The following is a 10923-nucleotide window of genomic DNA, read 5'->3' as shown; positions in this document are numbered from 1 at the left end:
CATGACCCGCTGAAACATATTTGGTCTGCAAGAAGATAAATTATACATTGAATAAGTACTGTGTATTTTAGCTTTATGCATAACTTATCAGAATCTATAGTACTTTGCCCATAGGTTTGTGAGAATGTTTGAGAGCTGAGTGAATGCACTGCAATTGTCAGCTGTATGTGTAAATGATGATAGTCAGTCTTCATTCTTTCTCTGGTATGCTAATTCTCAACCATATTCCTTACTTCCCCTTTGTTGTATTTGCAACAGGTGCTGGATCAATTCAGGTTAAGTATACTAAGATACTCAAGCAAACTTATCTGCCACTTGTAATTTACTCTTTTGGCACTAGTAGTTTCCTACATACATAGGAGCCTCCTTCTACGGCAAGATATATTTATTCACATTCTTTTTCATTTCTCACCTTGGCACCTTCTTCTGTATAGCTGTCTCCTGGTATGTAACCCCATATTAAACTCCTATGTGACAGCCTCTCACCTTTCGTCACTCTCTGGGTACTGGTGGCTTGACCATCCACTTTCTAGCGAGCACTTTGCCAGGCCCTCATATCATCTTAAATGATCTGCGGATCCTCACCTGTATATTTTGCTTTACACCTTTTTTGCTGTCCCTCCATTTTTCACAAAATTGCACATTCCACAGTTGGATCGGCCGACAGTAAACTGTTTATGCTGGTAAAGTGGCCTTTTAGCTAGTTGAGTAGCATTCTTGTCAGTGCTTTCCAACTGGTTACGCAGTTGTTCGTTAATTTTGGCTCACTTTTAGTTAGTATACATGAGCTTCCAGAAAGTGCACAGAGTAAAGTTATACATTCCTGTGAATGTATTAAAGGTGAAAATTGTAGTTCCCACTTAAAGCACTGCATGTATACCTAGAATAATTTCACTCCCATGCAGATTGTTTCTTCCACTAATACAGTACTGGCAAGTTTTTCTTTTGGCTTTGTTCTGCTACTCCTACTTTGCTGTTTAGGTCTGTTTGCCATATTAATGGTCACGGTCACAACAATGTTTAGTGATGTGCAAACTGTGTGCTTTATTCTACCCCGAGACTAGTGATGACTCAGTGCATTTGCAGTGTGCTGCTAAATATGTCAGCAATGGTGGAAATGCCAGTGGAGAGCCTACGTGCCAGGTTGGTACAATGGGTCTCAGTTGGAGAAGTAAAGATTTTGTGTTGGGAGAAAGAAATATGCATACTGGGCAAAAGCTCATGATGCAACCATCGGATGGAGTAGACACTGAGGCTGCTCAGGTTAGCAATCTGACCTGTTAAGATTTTTATACTGCCCAAAACAGCAAGAAACCATTGCTTTAATGCAGAGGGTGCGAGGATGACAGCTAGATAAACCAGTAAGGAACTTCTCAATCAAAGGCAAGCTTGGTGCCCATACCTCAGCTGAACAAGGTGGTACAAAGATAGCTTTGGCCCTATCTCTAGTATCAGTTTTGTCCCAAGACCAATTACAATCCCTTCTGGACCAACTACACGATTCTCTCTGCATCGCTTGTGCTTTGTCTTGGATTTGTGCTGAGAATCTCACGCCTGGTAAGTGGAAGGTGTGCCTTGAGCAAAGTCATCTCTCCCAAGAATAGTCTTGCAACATTTAAATCGTCATTGTCCTTTTTTTTTTTGAGAGGTTGTGACAGCCTTTGCAATTCTCAAAGTTATGCCTGACGGGAAGGCAACCAAGGTACAAGTTGTGACAGTATGGAAAAATGCCCTGCAACACAATGCACAGAGCTTGAAATCTAGTGAGGGCATTGGCCAATGAAGAAACCTGGTCACAACTGAAACCTTAAAAAAAGTACCCGAGTAATAAAACTACAACAATGAGGAGGCAGTGTCAAAGCAAGTCAAACATTGAGGAAGAATTGCGTTTTATATCATTAATACTCTAGAACTTACCATGCATTTGGCAGCGTCTACCGACATTCCAAAACTGATCTAAGCTATTGGCTGTGTTGCTAAGAATTCCCAGCTTGTTTCTACACTTGCAAAGTTACTGAATATTTTAGGCTTTAATGCTATTGTGATTAAAAAAAAAAATTGGATTCTCCAATCAACATGGGCCATCTCAATAACCTCCTCCTTTTAGCTCACTGTCTTTCCTGGCTCTGGTACACCAGCTAGGCTTGCCTTCCCAATCAGCGTGGATTGAGAGGTTTTGGATATTAGCTCAGTCTGAGAGCATCATGTGTTATTACAGAATACATTTTTAAAGATTGGCCCCCTTTTTGATTTATTGTATTCATTCTGTAACAGTAAGTGCTCAGGTGGCTTCATGCCCGTCACATGGTTTAGTTGTGTTTAGATGAGACACAAAAGACTGATGACTTCTTTGTTGGAAGGGGTCAGCAGTTCTAGAACAGCTGTTAAGCTTCTTTTTGCTTCTTTCTTACTGTTACAGTTGTTGTTTCTGTGCCAGCCTCAGTATTTATGGTTTATAGTGTACAGTTTTGCTCCTTGAACTCCATTTCTCATTATCATTTATGCCTAGGCTCATGTTTATAGTCCATAACTTATAGCAAGCTGTTCCCTGCTCTGGTATCTTTCATCCATTGATATGGGCTAGATATCTAGTGTATATGTTTTCTCATACCCAGGCATGTGCACAGACTCTGGCCATCCTTCTGCGATGATCCACTTCTCAGTTTTAAGACATTGCTGGATTGAGAGGATTTATGACCCAAACCTTGTTCTGCTTTTAGGTTTTGTGTAAACTACATATCTAGCCTTTTAAGAGTTCATTTATCACAACAACTCATTTGTAGTTGTTGACCAGACTGTTTCTTGCTCCCCCCTCCCACCTCTGTTTAAGAATTTTTTAAATAGCCAAAATTAAACAATTGAGAAAAGATCTGAATAAATATCTAGTTTGGAAAAACAACTCTTTCAGAATGGGATTGATGGCTATGGGGATAAATAAAGAGTGATGTAATCATAATATTTCACGAAGAGTTGTCATTTGTGGAGGGAAGTTGTCCAGGTTTGAATGGTAGATATTTGGGGGTGGACAGGCATTCTGGAGATCTGTTTGTTTATTTTTGGGGATCAGGCAGTATTTATGAAGAATTTTTCCCTCTGGAGATTAAACAGGTGGCATATAGCCCATAATAGGGTAGATTATGCATAGTCTGTGGAAGCAATAGTCTTGATAGACTAAATTAAGGGTTACATGTATGTGTACAGACAAGGATGATCAAATACTTTTGGAATACATTGTTCTGCGCTGTTGGACCATGCAAATCCTATTCATGGAAAGCAATTGGCCAGCTTGAATAATGGAGGTGAGAAGCTAGAAAGGTACTGGTTGACTTTCTTTGGAAATTGAAGTTAAAACTTTCCCTTAGGTGATTAAATAAATGGGCATAGAAACCATAATAGGTTGGACTGGGTCTGTCAAATGAGCACATTTGCTGAACCAAGGAAAGCTTTTCCCATTCTGTACTATTTATTTTCTTAATCTAGAGTTTACCTGTGCACTCAGGTGTATTACCCTGTATTCCTGACTCTCTTACCTGTGCACTCGGCTGTGATATCCAGGAACTCGTTCTTCAGTTACTGGGTTCAGAAACAGACTAGCAAATCTGCAATTCCAGAGATGATCAGCATAATAAATATATTGGCACAAAAATATCTGTTTTCATCTGCTTTAAACTTGGAAAAACAAGCATAGAAGTCCATTCAAGATCTAACATTACTAGCAGATCTCTCATGTAAGTCAGAGAATATACTGCTCTATAAGTGCAGGAGTGTTACACCAAGAAACCCATAATATGTAATACTGTTGATCTCCCTTCCTGTATGTCTCTCACTCATTCTAATTTCTCTCTTTATCTCTACTCTTACTCTCTGTAAAGGCAATTTTCCAAATTCACGCATGAGGCGGAGGTGAGCCTCACCTGCGTGGAACATGCCAGAAGTTGCAAGCAGTGAATGATTTTCTGGCTATTATGTTAAAGGTGCCTGAGTTTCCAATATATGCTCCTGTTGGCAAGGCTCCTGTCAGGAGCACAAGGTTGGAAAATTATTCCTTAAAGGTCTTTCCTTCTCTGGTTCTTTCAATACGTCTGTCCTTTTCTCTTTTTTTCTGTATGTTTCATACTGTCCTGATATGGAGACTTGGAGCCAAACTATCTGGGCTTCAAACTTCTGATAGCTGTAGAAATTGACTCGTCTCCCTCTGGGAGTGGAGTCTGGGCAATGTGTCATCTGGTCATATTTGCACGAGGAAGCTCAGGGCCAGGTCTGGGTTTGGAGGGAGCAGAAGGCTGCAACCTGGAGTTTGATAGTGAGGGAATGGGAACAAAGCCTGGGGATGCATTTCTGGATGTATTAAATAATTGCTTTGTACTGTTTATATGTATTATTACTGGGCTGCAGTTTTGGCTAGATATACAAAAATAGATATGTGTCGATATCCCTTGGCATTGCACATAAAGTCAAGATCATGTGTAGTCTTCAGGTGAAGGGAGTTTAGAGGGCAGGGCGTACAAATGTAATTTCGTTGCCATTTTAAAGTCATACATTCTGTCCTTATTTTCATATTTCCGTTATATGCGCCTATGTCCACATTTATGTAAACTTGCATGCTGTAATTATACCCTCCCGCCAGTGATGGCACTGCAGCAGCTCCACTGGCAGGAGGGCGTAATTACAGTGTAATAAGTTTATAATAGGCAGATTCTCCTTACAATTGGGGACATAGGAGTTTATAATGAGAAAAGTTGACAGGAAGTGCACGAAGATGTAAGATTTTTAATAAAATATATTTGATTTCTCTGCAGTTTTGTAGCCAGGAAGTGTGCACAGATGTAATACATCATCCTCTAAATCCTGATGTCCTTTTTACCATATTTGCACAATTAGATCTTAAAGGGTCAGGCCAGCTTACACACAGCACCCACTTACAAACAAAATAATACATTCTTTGTTACATGCTATAATTCTCATCCCTTTAAAACAGAATATCCTCCAACTTATCAAGAGCAACACAATGGGAGATCCACTACTATCTACCAACATACACACACAAACATATATATAAACTTTGATATGTCCGGTCATCTGTCAACATTCGATATGGAGATTCCCATGTTAATTGTGTTCGCTTCCGGTTACATTTGTAATGGCCTGTGATACCTGTAGGTGATGCTGTAATAGGATTTCCCCATTTATAGCACCAAGTCCTTTGTCACAGGTTTCAGTCACACATGCCTGTGATGTTGTGCAATTTCCTATTGAAAAGCATGGGGCTCCAATGACGTTATCTGACGGCCCCACTATACTAACCATTAACTCCCCAGCATAGCAACTGATTGCATCACATTGGTCTATGTTAAAACTATCACCTTGGCATGAATGTTGTGTGCTCTACTCCCCAAACTACAATGTTAATGTTTTGAATTTAAACGCTCTAATTCTTATTGTCTATGGTGCATTCGTTTCTAGATTCTTAATTGCTGCCTGTTACTTCGGTGCATGATATTACTGAATCTCCGGGGGACACAAGATAAGCAGTGAAATAGACATGGCTTCCCACCGAGCTTCAAAACAGTCATTGGCCACCATCTCCCCCCCACTGCTGAGCAACAAAATGGCTTCACCAACCCTTCCCCTCGTGAGCAGTGAAACAGCTAACTCTCCACATGGAGCACCAAACTGGCTAGTGCCAACACCCCCTCCCAAATGAATAGCTAAATGACCACTGCAACTCCTCCACTGAGCTGCAGAACCACCATTGTTTCCTTCTCCCCCACTTTGTGCATTTTTCATGTCCTTATTTTATAGATACTATGAACATTTCTTTCTTGTTCCTTCTAAGCTTCTACATTCCATTCTACAGCTCTTCTGCCTCCCTACATATCCACTGTGATGAATCATAGAAAGGTTACAGCATGGAAGGAGCCCATTCGGACCATCGAATCCATGCCAGCTCTATGCAAGAGCAATCCAGCTCGTCCTACTCCCCCGTCTTATCCCTGTAACCCTACAATTTTTTTCCTTTTAAGTACTTATCCAGTTCCCTTTAGAAGGCCATGATTGGATCTGCCTCCACCAGCCCCTCGGGCAGTGCATTCCAGATCCTAACCACTGGCTGTGTAAAAAAGTTTTCCCTCATGTCACCTTTGATTCTTTTACCAATCACCTTAAATCTCTGTCCTCTGGTTCTTGACCATTCCGCCAATGGGAATAGTTTCTCTCTATCTACTCTGTCTAGATCCTTCATGATTTTGAATACCTCTATCAAATCTCCTCGCAACTGTCTCTGTTCCAAGGAGAACAATGAAGATTCGTTACACAGTCTCCTTTTCTAATTCAATCTCTCATCATCTCAAACTGTGGAACAACTTACGCCACTCCTTACGATTTTTAGATGTTTCTACATTCTTTTGTTTGTGTGTCTGCGTGTACGGATGGATAGACTGCCTATGTGAGCGGACACAACATATGTGTACATCTTGATTACTGGGCTGATTTTGCATCCTGACAAAGTTGAGCTGGGAATGGATGCTGTGCAAAACTAGTCACGAGTACACCGAACTAACTGCCTGCAATTTCCACAGGGAAGCTTATTTGATTAACTAGCATGAACTCCCAGTGCAGCTTTGGCCTTGTGCCAGGAGTTAGCTTAATGGTGAATATAGAAAATCTGCCAGCAGCTCAAATTTAAAAGGATATGCCTACTTAATGGTAAGTAACCATATATGGGGGCAAATATTGCTTCAGCTTTTATAAAAAGGCTCAAAATGGATTTTAAATATTTGTCAGGCTGGGAAGAGGGAGTGGAAGAAATGCCAAGCAAAAACAAAGTGAATGGAACCCAAATTGGAGGCATGAAATAGTCTGTAAGTGAGTGACAGAGTGGGGCAGCAGCTGACAAAGGGCTGGCGAAGTGGAAATTCTGCTGCATGAGATAGGTGTGAGGAGGGTTGGCAGCCCACAGCACACTTCCTAGAGGACAGTAATGCATCATACCCTTGGGAACAGAAGGACTTGGGAACAGAAGCGGGAGAAAATGGTATGCTTTAAGGATGTGGCAAATTAAGACCACCATAATTTACCACGGGCTTCACTCAGTGCAACACAACTTAGCTGCATGATCATTAAATGACAAAGATTTGGGCATATGTCTGCCACTTCATAAGTGCTTTTTCAAGTTGAATCTCAAGAATACTTTTCTGCATGAATGTCAAAATGACACAAAATTCAAGGAAACAGATCCCAATAGAAGGCTCATAAATCATGGCCCTTAGACACCCTTGGAGAAAGTAGCCCTAGACATCCTGGCATATTAGAGCATGGAGGAAACAAGGAAAGATGAAGCAGCAGGTCTCCCTCATCATCCTCCCTCACTCACCACCACACTTTTATATCTTGCCGACATTCTCACTCTTTTCCAAACAGGTAGCCACAAAATCACACAAACAGCATCTTCCAATGCATACTTTGGCAGAATGTGACGAATGGTTCTCCCCAGGGATCTGAACTGGAGTCTCAGCTTTTCCCCATTTATATCAAGGAATTGGATGAAGGAATAGAGGGTTGTATATCCAAGTTTGCAAATGACACTAAATTAGGAGGCACAGTAAATTGTGCAGATGGGAGCAGGAAGCTACAAAAGTACACAGACAAATTAAATGAGTGGGAAAAACTGTGGCAGGTGGAGTTCAATGAAGGAAAGTATGAGGTAATTCCCTTTGGATCCAAGAATGACAAATCAGAATATTTTCTTAATCATGAGAGACTAGAAACTGTGGAGGAACAAAGGAATTGTGGTGTCCAGGTACACAAATTGCTAAAAGCTAGTGCACCAATACAAAAAGTAAGCAAAGAGGCTAACAGAATGTTGGCCTTTATCTCAAGGGGGTTAGAATACAAAGAGGAGGAAGTTATGCTTCAGTTATACAGAGCCTTGGTCAGATCCCATCTTGAGTGCTGTGTTCAGTTTTGGGCACCACATCTCAGGAAGGATATATCGGCCTTGGAGGGAATACGACACAGATTCACCAGAATAATACCGGGCCTTGAAGGGTTAAGTTATGAGAAGTTGCACAAACTTGACTTGTATTCCCTTGAGGTTAGAAGGTTGAGAGATGATCTAATTGTCTTGTTTAAAATGATAAAATGATTCGGTAGAGTAGATACAGAGAAACTATTTCTTCTGGTGGGGGAATCCAGAACAAGGGTCACATTCTTAAAATTAGAGCTTGACCATTTAATAGTGAAATCAGGAAGCACTTTCACACAAAGGATGCGGAAATGTGCAATTTACCCCCCCAAAAGGCTGTGGATGCTGGGTCAATTGAAATTTTTGAGACTGAGATAGACAGATTTTTATTAGATGAAGGTATCAAGGGCTATGGATTAAAGGCGGGTAAATGGAGTTGAGGTGCAGATCAGCCATGATCTAATTAAATGGTGGAACAGGCTCGAGGGGATGAATAGCCCACTCCTGTTACTTTGTTCCCACTAACAGCAGTGAAATAAATAACCAGATCATCCGTTTTCGCTGCTGGTTGAGGGATAAATGTTGGCCAGGACACCGGGAGAACTCACCTGCTGTTAGGGAACCAACATTCTAAAATGTGTCCCTTGTCTATCATCGTAGGGCTGGAAGAGCAGCCTATCAGTGCTGCCAGTGGCAGCACCCCATAATCCTGCATGCTTTTCACTACAGTTTGTGAGGCGCAAGCAATGGTATAATTGACCACTCCAATCTGAAGTCCTCCACTAAGGCTCTGGAGATGAGAATTATACCAGGGGTTTGGTGGGGACTTGGAAGGGATAAAAGCATTGAAGGTAGAGGCAAAGAGTTGTTGAGCAGGTCTAGCACTACAGATGTGTCAAGGTGGGTGGAAGGTTAGAGGATATGGAGTTGAGAGTTAGAGAGGGTGTTGGAAAGGGAGATGGGGGAATAATTTTTTGCAAGAGTGTGATTGTGGTGAGGTTTGAAGCAGGGCGATACAAGTGTTATGGGGAAAGGAAAGTAATCAAAGGTGGCTTTGTTAGAGATGACATCTAAGAGGTGGCAAAATCTCTCAAAATGATAAGGTCAAGGGAGTGGTTGTGGCTGGTTGCATGAGGATAGGAGTGGACAGGAGAGGGGGCAAGAGGAATTTAGGTGAAGGCTGAAATCACTGAGGATGAGAAGTCATTCGGTGCAGAGGTAAGTGAAAAGATTTCAGCCAGGAAAAACTTGGGAGAATGATAGACAAGAATGTATTAGAATGAGAAATGGAAATGATGGTAGAGGGTGAAGGATTCCAAGGAGGAGAAAATGCCAGAGGAATAAGATGACAAATCGAGATGATACTGGCAATGAGAACCACACCATCACCATGAAGATTATGGCAAGTGGAATGAATAGCCAGATGAAGCATACTGCCCCTTGCAAACAAGGCTTCTTACTTACTACATCTGTGCCCGGTTGACTTGGCATACATTGCCAATGGTGTCTTGGAAGGATTTCGTTGCATAAATGTTTAATGCAACACTGATCTTCACACCCATAGGAGAATGTGGTGGAAGTTATGGCAGGTTGGGCTCCAGGAGATGGCATAGCTGTATGACAACCCCCCTTGAGAAGTTGAGATGTTGAAGACAGGTCTCCTTGACATCCCCAGGAAGGACTGTTTGCACTAATAAATATGGGTCTTGCGAGACCATAAGACCATAAGAGATAGGAGTAGGCCATTCGGCCCCTGCTCCGCCAGTCAATGAGATCATGGCTGATCTGATTTTTACTGCAACCCCACTTTCCCGCCCTTTCCGCACATCCTTTGACTCCCTTGCTGATCAAAAATTTGTCTAACTCAGCCTTGAATGTATTCAATGACTCAGCCTCCACAGCTTTTTGGGGTAAAGAATTCCAAAGATTCACGACCCTCTGGGAGAAGAAATTCCTCCTCATTTCCATCTTAAACGGGTGACCCCTTATTCTGAGACTATGCCCCCTAGTTTTAGATTCCCCCATGAGGGGTAACATCCTCTCAGCATCTACCCTATTGAGTCCCCACAGAATCTTGTATGTTTCAATAATATCTCCTCTCATTCTTCTAAACTCCAATGAGTATAGACCCAAGCTGTTCAATCTTTCCTCATAAGACAACCCCTCCATACCCGGAATCAACCTAGTGAACCTTCTCTGAACTGCCTCCAATGCAAGTATGTCCTTCCTTAAATAAGGGCACCAGAACTGTACGCAGTACTCCAGGTGTGGTCTCACTAGCACCCTGTACAGTTGTAGCATGACTTCCCTGCTTTTATACTCCATCCCCCTAAAAATAAAGGCCAATATTCCGTTTGCCTTCCGGATTACCTGCTGCACCTGTATGTTGACTTTTTGTGTTTCATGTACGAGGACACCCAGATCCCTCTGTACCGCAGCATTTTGTAATATTTCTCCATTCAAATAATATTTTGCTTTTTTATTTTTATACTCCATCCCCCTAAAAATAAAGGCCAACATTCCGTTTGCCTTCCGGATTACCTGCTGCACCTGTATGTTGACTTTTTGTGTTTCATGTACGAGGACACCCAGATCCCTCTGTACCGCAGCATTTTGTAATATTTCTCCATTCAAATAATATTTTGCTTTTTTATTTTTACTTCCAAAGTGGATGACTTCACATTTTCCCACATTATATTCCATCTGCCAAATTTTTGCCCATTCGCTTAACCTGTCAATATCCCTTTGCAGACACTTTGTGTCCTCATCACAACTTGCTTTTCCACCTATCTTTGTATCATCAGCAAATCTGGCCACAAGACAGACTGTTCCTTCATCTAAGTCATTGATATATATTGTAAATAGTTGAGGCCCCAGCACTGAGCCCTGCGGTACCTCAATAGTTACAGATTGCCATTTTGAAAATGATCCTTTTATCCTGACTCTTTGTTTTCTGTTAG

General features: G+C 41.6%; 1 protein-coding gene across 1 annotated transcript in view; it reads right to left on the bottom strand.

Moving 5' to 3' along the window:
• The window catches only part of LOC137340660 (bromodomain-containing protein 8-like), an 86132-nt gene that overhangs the window by 7266 nt on the left and 67943 nt on the right, over window positions 1-10923 (bottom strand). Inside the window, exon 27 of the mRNA XM_068003286.1 lies at window positions 3531-3599. Coding sequence (XP_067859387.1) covers window positions 3531-3599 — 69 coding nt within the window. The remainder of the gene's footprint in view (window positions 1-3530; window positions 3600-10923) is intronic.

This window comes from Heptranchias perlo, chromosome 22, assembly GCF_035084215.1.
Source record: "Heptranchias perlo isolate sHepPer1 chromosome 22, sHepPer1.hap1, whole genome shotgun sequence".
NCBI lineage: Eukaryota > Metazoa > Chordata > Chondrichthyes > Hexanchiformes > Hexanchidae > Heptranchias > Heptranchias perlo.
The sequence above is the reverse complement of the archived record's forward strand: the minus strand, read 5'-3'. Positions and strand labels throughout refer to the sequence as shown.